Raw genomic sequence first — 15,458 nt, 5'->3', positions numbered from 1 at the left:
TTATTTTTAATTTGTTTACTTGGAAGGAGATATTTTCAACATAAGGCATGCTCAAACTCTAAACTTTTATGCTTGCCTTCTTATGTGTGGTTGTTAATTCAGGGTCTGGTAATGTACAGCAGTGTTTACACCATTCGCTTGAGCATAACTGTAATGTTTAATCAACTAGCATGTATTATACAACTATGAGTTCTGACAGATTGTTGAATAATCCTGTAAATTAATTTTGGATTGTTTCAGTACACAATAGTCTGAGAGAGGTATGTTTATATTTTGCATTTCATTACTTCAATCTTATCTTATTTATAACTAATGTAAACAAGGGCCTTTTCTCTGAACTATTTCAGCTCTTTGTTGCATCTTTGCTATGTGGTTTATAATATCTGGTCTTTAATTATACAGCATTCTTGCATATAAATGTAAACAGATTACCAAAATCACAATGTTTGAATTAGTTAGTCAGTATATAATATTGAGTCATTCCTGAACTTCATATCTGTAGCTAACATTTAACAAATTTTATTGTAAATTTAACTGACTAAATTTATACGGGAAGTTGGTAACCTTCTCCTTATAAGGTGAACAGAATGTTGCCTTTATTAGGAAAGCTTAATACATGTGGCTTTTTGTTATTTTGCACATGGCATAGTAACAGAATGGTTTATAAACTATTGCTTTAACCCCCCAAAAAATTGCAATTTTATGACTGAGAGAAAAGCAGACAGAAATGAAGATTTGCATTCCAAGTTAATCACAGTACAGAGGCAAGCATGTGTAAAGGAACATCCAGTCTTGTAATATTAAAAAAAATGTTCTAGTGATAGATTGAAAATGGTTGCATACTGGAGTTGTAGAACTTGACACTGCTACACCAATGACCAAGTGGAATACCTTAGGATGGGATAAAGGGCATGATTGTAGGACAACTTGTAGGAGAGAAGTAGCTAATGAACTCAGAGTACATGGAGTCAGACACTCTGCAGAATGAAAACAAGTCTGCTGTGAATTGATTAATTGTGGTAGGGGTACAGCTGCTCCCCGATATGTGAGGACGCAGTATTATTGACTGGGCAGGATATGCTCCAATCATCCCTCTGACTGGTGAGGAAGCAGAGTGTTTGCTGTTATTATAATTTAAGCAGTGGATGTGTGTGCATCAGGATTTACCCACTATTGGTGTGGTTTGATCACAAGGGCAAAGCTCAAGTAATTAAACAAAGCCAACCATGGGTAAATCTTGATATACCCACACCTAGCAGTGGATTACTGCTATTATACAATGATATTGTTTAAGAAACAAATTGCTTACCTTTTTATATAATGTCTTTGCATAAGGGCACTGAAGTGTGCCTTTGCATTTATCCTTCTTTGACATACTTAGCATGCATGGGATTTATGTGCACAGCACATCAGTATAGTGCAGGAGAAGCAATGGAGAAAAGAGAAGCTACTTTGCTGTTTTTTTTGTTCACATTTTACAAGGGATGCAAATATAAGGAAAATCAGGCACAGTCCTCTTTCGTTATTTTTGAGACTGCGCTTGATTTTTCTTTTATTTTGCACTTTGAATGCACCTGATTTTTCTTTTATTTTGCACTGTTCCTCTGCATATTCCAGTAGATAGTCTGGCCACTTAATGGTACTTCAGTGGCCTAATTTTATTCTATCGGTATATGTTCGATTTACAATGGGCACACCCTGATTGGGCTGTCCAATCAGCAAGCTCAGTTTTGAATACAAATGAGTCCTCGTTGTATAGTAGTGTTGAAGTAATGTTAGTAAATGCAGATAATAAACAACCTGCAGATGTGTTAAATTGGGCACAGTGCACCTTTGAGGTCTGGATGTTTATTTTTAAAGCTGCTTAAATCTAGCCTGCATTTCCTTTTGGAAATAACTATGAAGCAAAATGTTATATGGCAGTCTCTAAGACATTTGAGTAATGTCCTAAAGAAGTGAAGTCATTTTACGGAAGAATAGAGCTGTACTTCCTTTTCTCAGATGGAAGTAGCTTATAAGCATTTAAAAATTTTTTCTTTGATGCAGTGATTTGTCATATAGTGATGTTTTGCTTGAATTTGTAAGATACAAGAGGAAAGTCAACAAAGGTTCTGTGTCTGCTGTAAATGCACTAATGCATCCTTGCCATTGCACAATTTGCAGAAATTATTTGCTTTATAAGGAGTTTATGAATAGACTGACTGTCATGTAGGTTAATTCGGTGATCCACAAGAGTCAAAATATTAAGTGTCACACTCGATGTGGGAAGCTTGTCCGTTATGCCAGAAGCTCCACACACTCACATCATACTTATACTTACTACAAAATTGTAGCACTTTAGTTTAAGTTCTGGTAGTGGTAGACCTCGTGGTTGATAAAGTCTCAGATACCCTAGTTACACCCACAAGAAGGATAATAGAAGGCATCCATTTGGTGGTGATGATACATATCAGAGATATTTGTATAAGTAGACCACAACAGTACCACTTCCAGCTTGTTATTATTTAAAACAGTACATATGAGCCATTATGCAAGCAGTATCCAAAGTTGGTACTATCTGGCTTCTGAAGAAAATGGACTCACCTGGACATGGCTTAATCTAACACGTGACCTATGTTGTTGATCCAGACTGTGTAGGTTGCAAGTTCTTACATTATAAAACATCTGCTGCTTTTGAACAACCCATGATTTTAACTTGGGATATGTTTAATGCAAACGATATTTGGAACTGTTTTTGTCATCACTACACCATGGATGCATTATAACCATTACATAAATGTATTAAATATATCATAAACATGTTATGTAATATGATTTTATATATATATATATATATATATATATATGTGCACATAAATAAACTACTGAAGCACACAATGGTGATTAGAATCAAATGAGTCCATATATAGAGAAGTGAATTGTGACATCCATGTTGAAAATATGTAATAAAGAGTTATAATCAAAGACCCAGTCATAACTCTTTGTAGTACATGGAGCTTTATCTGCTCTATGTACTACCATTTACTGGGAAGGAAAACAGTTCAAAGTGTTGTACTTGTTTTTAAAACCAATAAAGCATGTAGGATGTGATGTTAAACTTACCTTACTTGATTAAGAATTCTGGGGTGACATACGATGAAAATTGGGGACAGTTTTTAAATATTCCTCTAATTTACTTATAAAGTTAACAGAAAAAGTGTTTTGTATCAATATGCCTTTTTCTGGACAAAAATATATGTAGAACTCTAATTTTGGCACTATGATCTTCTATGATTCAGCAGGAAATAAAAAGAATTATGAGGGACAGAGCAAAAACTTAGGAATAGTTGAGAAATAGATGCAGATTCTATTTCACATTAAGTTTTACGTGCATACTTCTCTGAAAAAGGCAAGACCTCCAGAATAAGAAAATAATGCAAATGTTTCTTCCACTTCTTAAGTGTCCTTGGATGACAACTGCATATAAGACTAGTGAGAATTATGGGTCTTTAGTTTCCATGGTCTGTAGATGGCCAACCTTTGTGCAGACTGATGACTATTGCTGATCTCCATTAGTGAGGCATGAAGCCAGTTTGGAGGCTATGGTTAAATAGCAATTGCAGAAGGTCTGATAAGTCAGGGTTCATGCTGTTTAGAAGGCATTCTATGATGCTCTGTATGTTTTATTTTATCTATGTTATTTTACATTTGTTTACCAGGTTATTGCGCTGATCACAACTGACTATTTTCAGGTTCTGGTCTGGTGAAATAATTCACAAAGAATAGAGAATGCAGTAAGCTATACATAACAAGAACAGAACAGAAATACAAAGTATAACAAAACAGTACAGTAGCACTTAAGAGATGTAGCAACAATTAATAGACAAACACATTTTGCGTGATTATATTTCTGGTTTACATTATGGTGGAAATGCTGTGGGGAATAAGTGTCAGGGTAGGGAAGGATGGGAAGGTGGCATCAAGCAGTGTTAATAGCTGAAAAAGAATAAAGTAAGAGGTTATGAGGCCTTAGGTGACATGGCCTGCTGTGTGACAAGTGCAGTTTAATTAGGAATTAAGGAATTTTTTTAAATTCTGGGTGGGGTCGAAGGATTATGGCTCCTTTAGGTGGGGAAAGGGGGTCGGGAATTCCCATAGTTTAGGAGCAAGATAGAGAAAGATTGATTGGTACAGTGTAGCCTGGTTTGTGGGGTTGGAGTGGGATGGCTATTTGGGAGAAGTGTCTAAGGTTGTAGTGTTTGTGTTTAGTATAAAGTTTGACAGCTAGTGGTGGGATTTGTAATGACACAAGTTTGAGTGGCCTTTTATGGTTGAAATGTTCTGAATTGGGCAGTTTGTCATTATTGGTTTGTATGTTTTGTTTCATTGCTTACTGGAAAAATGCTCAAAACTATAAATTTAAAACACACTCAAACAAGTGGTGCTGTATAATACAAGGGATATAATTCAATTATATATTATAATTAATACAATCAGGTATTAATTATAACATATAAAAAATAATATATATATATATATATATATATAAAAGATCTTTTGCATGGCCCTAACAAGGTGTGGAAGGACCATATTGCTTGACAACAGCTCAAAGGTAAACAACCTGCCACTGGCCAGATGCATTTTCTTTGAATGTGGGTTTCAGTGCTGTTTCAGTGAATGTGAGTTTCAAAGGTAGAGAAGCTTTAATGCTAAGTCTGTTTTCATTGTAAGATTATTGTTTTGTTTAGTTTTAGTAAATGTCTATCAGTGTTTAGGCTATAACATTTGAAATAAAAGTAGTAAATTAAATCCAAATGTCTGTAATCATTGTAGAAGTAAAGCATAAAACAGTATGCACACTGAGAGGTTTGAACAGTGTCTATGGCAAATGGGGATAAATAGCCAAGTAATGGGACAGTGGACTGGCTGCATGGGTGGGGATGGGTGGGGGGGTGGGGATGGGTGGGGGGGTGGGGGTTGTGGGCAGGGCTCTGGGTTTGCACTCCCCTGCAAAAAGTCCTGCGGGCTCCCTTGCTTACAGCCCAGCCTGGGATGATGTCACTGCCAAGCCACAGAGTAGGACAAAGGAAGAGTTTCTGGGCCCAAGTAAAACAACAGATCACATGCTAACTGCTTAAAGATTCACTCTTAATGAGACAGACAGACACATGACATCCCAGAGGGCTGCTAGGAAACTACCTTTTCAACAACTTTCTCAGTCAGATAATCCCTCACTAGTTGAAGGAAAGCTCATGATCAGTGAAGGGCTAAAGGACACCAAATGATGAACTTTGGTGGAGGAAATTTTATCTGCTGACTAGCCTTCTGTTCTGTTATCCTCTTAGGTTCACAGGTTGATACTAGGCTATCTGCCCTAGGGCATTTATAAGCCTAGCCAGAGTGTGTTTGGCTTTCGCCACCCTTTTAGATTAGTTGACTGTGCCTCTGTATAGTAGGTCACAGAAGATAGCCCTTTTAAGGTTAGTTTACTGTGCCTCTGTCTAATAGGGACACAGAAGAGATCCCAGGGGTAAACCTGCGATCTCCCATCCACTCGTCAAGATTTCTCTTGAAGAGGGTCATTGATGGGCTCTGCCTAACATGGATTGGGATTTTGTTCCAGAGTGAGGGGAGCCTCTGGGATATGAATCTGTCCTTTCCATCCTCGCTTTCTTTTTCACGGGATCCCTTAAGGGAACCTACCCCATCCACACGTCTTACCAACAGAGCAGCCACCTTGTACAGGCTGAGGTGGGTTTACATTTTTGCCCACTTAGGATGATTAATGTTGAGTGGCCAAGTTGAATATATACTTCCAGGTATTCCTCAATGTTGTAGTCCTTTCCTTAGCAATGCTTTAGTGGACCCTGGTTTTAGATATGATAACTGCAGGCGTGCTTATAAAGCTTCAGTTTATTCAGCATCAGGCATGGGAACTTATTATGATACATATAAAGACCAGGATCTGAAATGCGTGAATGATTAAAAAATGCAAAGCAAGGAACTGGTCATTCCCTCCAAGCCTAGCAAAATGATGCAAAGCTGTACCTCAGCAGTAGTGGCGTGCATATGTAACTTAACATTAAGAACCTGACAATGAAAAAAAATCAAGCAAGAAAGGAGACTCCAGCTATTGCCAAATGCTCAAGGACCTGGAAGTAAGAACAGCTAAGTTTGTGTCTTCAAAAGTTATCTTCTCTCCCTCCAACTAGCTGATATCAGACTCAAATACTTGACAGACAAAGATAATTCTTGGCAAACTTCCTTTTCCTGGTAAATTTCCTTTAAGGAACCACACTTCAGTAGAAAATAGAGAAATTACACTTGAAGTTTATCAATATTAGAGCATTCGACTCTGCTGCAATTATTTGGATGATGCCTTTTCAGAGATACTTATTTCCCCTGTGTTGAACACAGCCAGCAAGTTTCCCATGGAATCCTAGTACTTTTGTTCATCAAAACTAGAGGTATGATCACGACTGAAGCAGGTAAGACTAAAGATGGGTATGACACATACTTACCTGTTATGGTCTGTCCACAACAGGTCTATATTACCATATCGAATGGTAATAATGCTGAACGCTCATATGAGCGAATATCACAAGAATGAACTTGCTATTGTCGGGGGGCTGCACCCCCCCCCCCGCTAAATATACATTCCAACTCCGAGGTCGCACTACAGTGAAGAAAGGGCAAATATTCCAATCCTCACTGTACCCCGACCCCAAAAACACAAGTTCGTTCTCATGAATATTTTCTCATATGAGCGTTCGGCATTGTTACCATTCGATATGGTAACACAGACCCGTCCACAACAGCCTTGTTGTGCTTGCAATAAGGATGCAGACACTTCACTTCTCAGCTAAGACATAACAGATATGCACTCATTATATCAGATGACTTCTCAGCTGACCCTCACAGTGGGTAACTGGTGGGATTTCCTCTTTTGCAACCCTCAGCTCAGCTATTTTTCCACCATTCTCTTTCTCTCTCTCATTCCTGAGCTCAGTGGCAAGCTTGATCCGGCTGGTGCACATTACGTTACTTTGCTTAGGCCCCACACAACTCAGTTTGACCCCCAAACACTAAGTAAGCACAATGTACAAGGCAAGAAAGTAAAACAGAAAACACAATAGATATATAAACGCATATAAATGCCCAATTTAAAAACAGTGGCTCTCTGACAGCATCTTTTTTCTAATGGGCAGTTCACCACTTGAATGCCAAACACAATGCAACTGCCAATTCACTTTGAATGGGGCTTGCTTTGGTAACTGCAAACCCCTTCTTCTTCTGAGGACCAAAGAACTACAAATATTCACTCTTCCTGAACTTATGTAACCTCTTCAGGTGAAAACTGAGCTATTGATATGCATGTGAGGTACTTATCTGAATGGAAGAATTAGGTTCTTTTAAAAATTGTGCCAACCAAAGGACTGCGAGTATACTGAACAGACGTGAAGTTCATCGAAATGCAGAGCTAGAAAGAATTGACGATGGCACAGACTGAAGCCCTTCTTATACCCTGATGTCTAGAGGTCAGTCTTCTGACTTCTGTCAGCTAGGGATGATGCAAAGGCTCTCGAAACTGGGCTGGTTACAGGCTTCGGCATGGCAGAAGTTCCAAGCATCAGTACTGCAATCTTGATTATGAAGAACATCAAAAAATATTAAATCTTCCTGAACTTATGCAGCTTCTTCAGGTAAAACATGAAGGTGTGAAGGACTCCTTTGCTCCTCATTTCAGCTCCAGGAAATAAAACAGAAAGAGATAAATGGGCACGTTTGACGATCACACAGCAATTATTTCTGGAAAGCAACAAATGTCATTCTTAAGGGGTTGATCTATGTTAATGCCCAGATATGGATCCTTACAGGTAAGCGACAGAAGGTTTAAGATCTTATGACATGATATGATGGCTATGAAGAAAAGCGTCTTCCAAAAGACAAATTTCAGAACTGCCAAATCAGGAGGGTCAAACAAGGGAAGTGTTGAGCCTATTAGTCACAAAGCTAAGATCCAAAGGAGAAGAAAAACTCTTCAAAGGGGGAATTAAGTGCAAAACCCCTCTGAGGAAATGTGTTAGGGTCAAGATCAGCACAGATGCCAGAGGTACACACCATGAATATGGAATAACTAAGATTCATACCATAAAGGGGCCCGAGTTAGGTCAGATCACCTGTTGGTACATACTCCCAAGCCACTGGATAACTCTCTACCCAAACAGATGACATTTTCCACTTATGTATGACAACTGGAATGCTTACAGCTAGCCTTAATTACTTCTGAGAGTCTGTATGTGAGGCCTAGAGAAAGTAAGAGATCTAATGAAGAGCTGGCTGTTGCCCCACAGGAGATTTTCCTGGCTTTTACTTTGATATATTTCTGCACTGTCAGGGACACAACAACATGAAAACACACCATTCCTGGTCACCATGGGGAGAGAAGGATGTCTCTTGGTCATTCTGTTCTGAATTTTCAAATGAAGTGTAAAGTCAGACGCAAAATGGGAAAGACCTGTTAGAAACTTTCAATTCAATGAAAATAGAACATTCCCATCATTTACTCAGTTCTACCCTCCCAAATTAAGAATAAAATGGGGAGGACTACACTGTCCTGAACAGTGAAAATGTTTGGCAACTGGGAAATACCACCCTCCAAAAACTTAAACAAGATAGGATTCTTGAATCTTCAGCACCAGAAGTGGACCGAAGATGTGGCTCAGCGAGTCCACCAGTGCACTTACTTATGAAGACTATGAAGTGCCATATGTATGACCCACTAGAGACACATACATCACCTCTCTGCACAGGGAGCATGAGTGCATACCTTCCTGCTTGTTTACCATACTGCAAAAAGGATGGGGTGCCAAACTGAAGCTGGAGGTGCTCTTGTTTTAGCTCCTCTTCCAGAGATTTGAGGGTAAAAGTATGGCCTACAATTAAACTTGTTGACTCAAGTTCAAATTTATTTTTTCTTGCTTAGACCCAAGCATGACACAATTAAAATAAATGAAAAACAATAATCAAATAAGCAATATGGGCTAGTGTTGCCAGTATGAATATGCTAAATCAACGAGTAAAAGAGTATAACAGTATATTTTGAGAGTCCACCCAAACCTGTGCAAATTCCAAGGTTATCAAAGTCACTGCAATAGTAGGCTCGAAAGCTGTGGGGACTGATGGGGAAAAAAGCCTGTATTCAGAAAGATTCAAGACGCACCCTCAGAACTATTAGCATCCATAAATATGGTGACCTAGAAATAGAGTTGTCCCCTTTCCTCTAAACCATGAAAGAGTAGCAGGTGAGCTAGCAACCCTGGAAAATATAACTGTTGTCATGACTTGTGCCAGGTTCTGCTATAAGAAGGGAAGGACTGCAGTGAAATAAACAGGAAGTCTTCTCTCTAGAGCTTCACAACATAATTTCACACTAGCAGAAAACTGATGAGGGAACAGTGACTATGCAACTTCCTGTATCTCACAATCCACTGCATGCAACATGCCCATCTTCAGACATTTCAACAGACTTCAGCTACCATCAAACTACCATCAGGCATAAAAGATGCAAAAGGGTCCAAAGCCAAGGGGCAGGGGCAAGGAAAGAGTGCTAAAATCTAATCCAATGAAGGTAAAGAGAATTTAATGTAGTTTATAGATGTCATACTTTGCATATTCCACCACAGAAGTCTCTAAACAAGAACGCTATCAAAGAATCTCCTGAGGAGGACACAAGAAGCCAGACTTTTATGTAAAGCAGAACATGCAGGTCTGTGTCCTGCAGCATTCTTGGAGCAGAAGAGAGACCAAACAGTTGTACTTTTGTAATGAATGCTGGTCCCACACAGAGTATACCAAAGCAGATTATTTTGCAGAAATTCAGATGATGATATGTCATCCATTATTTCCAGCAACGCCATCTGGGTGCCTTACCATGGTGTTCAAAACACCCTGGAGAGTTTTCATCCAAAATCTGGCAAATTAGATACACTCACTGAAACTGACACAATCCAGAATGTAATGGAAAACACCCATCCCTATCAGGAAGGTATAAATCTCTTAGTCTTATTCTGAAAAAAATAAGTCTCTGGGACCTCTGTGAAAAGTAAAGCTTGGGTCTGTTCTTTAAAATCTTCACAGAGATGGCTGATGGCTTGATCCCTTAGTGAAGTGATTTTGGAGAAGCTCCAAATAATTCTAAGATGTGGTCATCACTGACACACTGACAGCCTACTGGTCCTGAATGATAACTCTCTGAATAGTGGATTCTGAGGAAACCATGTCTTAGATAGTCCTAAACAATGCAACTGCTCTCCTGAGTGACTTGGCTGAGACAGCACGAAGGGACATAACAACTATACAGTATATTACAAAGTAGCAGAAAGCATTCTAAGAACCAAGCCAACACAGGAATGGAGAAAGAAGATTCTGTTGACAGCAATGACTGCAATTAGAGATACAGACAATAGGCAAGAGGGGGCAGGAATTCACTAGAGAAAACTGGCAAAGGGACCAAGGTAATGGGAGCAAATAATTAGAGTGGGAAAGCTAAGAGAATGGGAAGAGGCCAAGAATTTATATGAACTGCAAGCCAGAGATTGCCTTCTTTATCAAAGACCGATATCAGGGTACAGGCAAAGAGAAAGAAATAGGGGGATCCGAAGCAAAAGACCAGCACTGGTAGAGTATTTAGTAGAATCTAGAACAGAAGCTGCTGTTAAAAAGGGAGAATTAGTACAGGATATAAAATACTGCAAAATAACTATAAGAATCAATCAGATGAGCTTAGAAGGGATTGGGAAGAGACTTGAAAATCAATTCACAAAGAAACAATGGGGGATGTATGTATGACTCCCAAATACGCAACAAAGTCTAGAAGATTTAGAATCCTTGCTTGGAAGTGTTTACACAGGAATTTTTATACCCCAAGCAGACTAAAGAATTCTTCCTCAGGCAGACAACAAATACTGGAGGTGTAATGGGGAAGAACGAGACAATTGGGAACATATTTTTTTGGGAGTGTAATGAGCTGGCAGTCTTTAAAAATTTCCTGCACACTACTCTATCAGATATACTGGCTGAGCTGGTATAACTAAGGAAACTTTTTTTTTTTAGCTATGATACAGAACTGGAATTGCCTAGACATAGTAAAACCTTGCTGAGTCTAATTATGGTAGCTGCCAAAAAAGCAATTACTATGAAATGGAAATTAAAGTCTAAACTACCTATGAACCTATATGATTGGATGGGTAATAGGAAATTCACCCCGGGGATCACTTCTGTGGTTCTGCTTGACAGGGGCACAGGAAAATAATTTTCTTGGGTGGCGAAAGCCAGGGTACCTTTTTGGCTAGGCTTGTATAGGCCCTAGGGCCAATAACCTAGTACCTACCTATGAACCTATAAACCAACTGTACTAGACGCAGTGAAAATAGTAGCAGAGATAAAACAACTGGAAATGGGATCTTTAGAAAATGGTAGGAACAAATTACATACAAAAAACGGGAACTGTGGAAACTATACATGCAGAATAATGTTTTGGAGGAGGAATGAAGTTTAAAATAAGGCATGATTTGAATGAGCTATGTAATGTTTGAGTGACAATGTTACTGGATAGATTCTAAATGTATAATGTTTGCAACTAAAAATAAGTCACTATAGTTTGTTTTCATTTATATTAATGTATGACTGCCTATGTCATAAGTGATAATTTAATAAAGATGTTTCTTGTTTAAAAAAAAAAAGACTAATATATTGGTGTCTATCTTCACTCTATAAGAATTCCTCTTCCTTGGGAACTGGGCTAATCTAAAATAGCTGCTTATGCCTGTGAAGGCACTCAATAATTATCCTCATGTTTCCTCTTCTGGAGGTCTTCCATCAGATCCTGCAAGACCTTCCCAAAGAGGACTCCACTACTCCAAAAGGAACATAAAGAATGACCACTGAGTGCAGACACATACTCAAGCCTGCTGCTCTTGCCAAAGCATAAGCAAACAAATTACAGCAGGCAACATGAAAAAATACTGCAGAAGCATATTAGGAAGACCCCCTAGATATACCATTGCCTAGTCCATGTGAGAGAACTGCAAGCAGAATAAGCAAGACAGACAGCTGTGGGATCTAAGCCCAAACATGGTAGAAGGAAAATACAATCTCTCTCACTCTGTCCAAAGCCGTACATTCTCAATAAGGCAGTAAGGTGGAAAGGTGCTATGTTTTTGGGACCTATGTGGAACTAACAAGATCACACAGTGGTCTGCTTTAGGATGGCTGGTCACAATCTCACTCTACTTTCACTTTTACGGCTTGTACAGTGCATCTGTCTTCTTAGCAGGATACAGAACAAAAACAAGATGTCAACAGACTGCAGAACAGCATTGTCTGAGATATGTTCCAAGGCAGGATGACTCAGATTTCCACCTACTTCTTCCTTAGACACTCTCTTAGACATTTACAGTAGAGAAGGCAAGGCAGCCCCAGGCCAGTCCATAAAGAATTTCATGAGCCTGGGCGTTCACCAATGAATCGGGTCACATGGAGGAAAGACTGCGTTATCCTTATCCTTCTCAGGAATAAAGGCCTTAATCTTTGGAGTTCCTTAACAGGCCACAAACAGCAACAGAACAAGTTCTAAAACTGTAGCCTCAGGAAGGGTGGACATAACCTCAACTGATAAGGGGTCAAGAGTATGACAGGTGAATAAATGAGGTAGGATGACATGACTCCAGTGCATAAAAATTATTCCAGAGGACTAGCTGAGGTTAGAGAGATCGCCTGTAACAAAATGACAGTTCCCATCAGATGTTGAGCATCTAATGAATATTCATAGTCTGGACTTGCCTGGCACAATCAAGCTCTGGTAGAAAGTAGGGGTTGGGTGTCTAAGGAGGAGAGTCCTTAGTTCCGTATGCATTATCAAAGCCTCTGGTAGGAAACTTAAGATACTACTCCCCTGGGGCAAGAAGGCTGCGTGCATGTTACCAGTGACTACACAAATGGAGACACAGAGCAGATAATTAAGGATATATCCCTTTAGGGGATACCTGTTCTGCAGTTTCTGCAGGACTCTCATTAATGGCCAGTGAGTAATACATTGACCCAACCTAGCAGAGGTAGAGCTAGCTGCATTTGACATCTATAAAGTCACCTTGGCACGGGCTTACTTTGAGGAGGTTGCCATTACTGCTTGATCTTTCATGCCTACTTCCTCTCTTGGTCTGGCACAGGCCTGGGATCAAGTGAAGAACCCCCATGCAAATAACTGGATCTAGGAACTCTCAATGGTGAACAAAGTGAAGTAAGCCACTGATTTGCTCTATTCTCATCTCAGAGTGGCCAGAACAAAATGTGGCAGTACTTGATAATGTGCTTCTCACACAGGCAAGACAGACAGACAAGCTTGTGTATCTTTGTGATATGCCAGCCTCAGGAAGATTTGAGGGCATTAAGCATGGGAAGTTTCCAAGTATGAAAACAAGGATCAAGACTCAAGCTCTGTGAATGGCATAAAACCCAAACGTGCAGTAAAATATACCAGTAGGAGGTGTGTCTCACACAGTACAGAACAAGTGCAAAAATATAAGGTGAGGTCAACAAAACGAGCAATTCCCAACAACTACTCATTGCAGAGACACAAAACATATTATCTAACAATGTTATGTGCTGTAACAGTGTTCTTTAAATAAGAATCTAACAAACAATATTCAAAAATATTTGTATTTCATAGAAGTTATGTACTCACCATAATTTGGCATATGTGTTATCCAATTTTATTATTTAATTTAAAAGGAAATATATATTCCTGCCTAGCAATCCAGTATCAGATAAGAGGAAACATATTGGTAAATTACAAAAAAATGTTTACCTTAAGGATCATGTGAGTTGCTCTTTTGAATATGTTTAGCTGCAGAATTTGTCTAAAAAGAAGGCTTTGCTCTATGCCAACTGCAGGTAATCACTGTGCAGACATTGCCCACCACCCAATCAAATAACTGGAAGACTGAATGAACTAATCTGGGCACTTATGTAAAGGAATCAGGGACGTGGTATAAACAGTGCCAAAAAGTATTACACCTTTTCTTGGGATGTGAAATGACTACTGCATATGTAAAATAAGCTATTCCCCCCAACCTTCCCCACTCATTTTTACACTAAAACGAATAAGCTTTCCGATTACTGACTTTTTAATAATTTTGCATTGCTACCTTTAACAGTCGACAAAATTCATTTATTTATTTACTTACCTCCAGACTGCCCCAGTCCTCATCATCCCATCTGTCAGCCATGCTGTCTTCTTCAGTTACCTCTTCTGTAGAAACAGTAGACGGCTGTGGTGGGGATGCAGCTTTACTTGTATCTTAAACAAAAAAAAAAAAAAAAAAAAAAGTTGTCATTGTATGACCTCAACAGCATTGTATACATTTTTACCTGTACATTTTCCAAGTGCAAACACAGACCAGTGAAATAAAGAAATCTAAAACCCAAATTTGCACTGGAAAAAAGCAATCTTCCTCTTGTCTATTTATGTGAGGCATGCAAGTCTACATTTAATACATAACTGTTACTCGACTCATATCCTTCCACCTACCATGTTTCTGACTTGATACGGCAAAAATGAAAAAAAGCCAAAGTCAGACTCTTTTGCAGCAATACAAGTGTATATGTGTACTGTGCGTGTGTGTGTATACACAGACACACCACTAATAATTTTTCAAATAAAGCAAATAGAAAATCCTCACAGACTACAAGTACCACCAATTTCTCATTTCCACTAAAACATAGGTTGTGATTCAAACAAGAGATTCATTTTTCCCCCTTGACATTCATGCCTAGATTTGTTTATGAACTTTTGAAGTACCTCCACAGACAAACTGCTCAATTTTGTTAACCTAATACTTCTCTGATCATAACCTTCCAAAGAATCATTATTTAAGTGGCAACAAACTAGAATACTTCAGACGGATGACAGTTATAAATGAATAAGAAGACAAAAGATATAAAATGTGTGGAGGACTTATTGTGTAGATAAGCCAGTACAGACATTTATACCCTCACTATCTTTAAACACAATAATCTTCCCCAGCCAGATTATCCAATAATGACTTCATTTTTACATACTCACTACTACCATTAATCAGGTTAACTTCTATCCAGCTTGCTCCAAAACTTGATGAGAAATCATTCATACAGTAGATGCACACATTTACTCCTTTTACTTTATTTTATGTTAAGCAGGTTCCATGAGTTGGTTCAAGGATCCTTCTCACTCACAACTCAAGCCAAAATTGCAAAGAGAAACGTGTGACATCATGCACTGTATTATGCAGTACGTAAATTTACAACAGCTTCAAAAAAGAATAATGCAAATATATACACCAGTACTAGTACAAGAGTTTTATAAGTACAAACAAAGAAATATAATAAGGAATAGCATGAATATTTAGACAGTAGCACAGCTGTTAAACACATTTGTTAAC

The 15,458-nt window shown here is 38.7% G+C and overlaps 1 protein-coding gene across 1 annotated transcript in view; it reads right to left on the bottom strand.

Moving 5' to 3' along the window:
* Nucleotides 1-15,458, bottom strand: part of SCYL1 (SCY1 like pseudokinase 1) — a 1,581,020-nt gene that overhangs the window by 212,121 nt on the left and 1,353,441 nt on the right. The window contains exon 14 of the mRNA XM_044075764.1: nt 14,226-14,338. Coding sequence (XP_043931699.1) covers nt 14,226-14,338 — 113 coding nt within the window. The remainder of the gene's footprint in view (nt 1-14,225; nt 14,339-15,458) is intronic.

This window comes from Protopterus annectens, chromosome 6.part1, assembly GCF_019279795.1.
Source record: "Protopterus annectens isolate FY-2018-M chromosome 6.part1, PAN1.0, whole genome shotgun sequence".
In the NCBI taxonomy this organism is placed as follows: Eukaryota; Metazoa; Chordata; order Ceratodontiformes; family Protopteridae; genus Protopterus; species Protopterus annectens.
The sequence above is the reverse complement of the archived record's forward strand: the minus strand, read 5'-3'. Positions and strand labels throughout refer to the sequence as shown.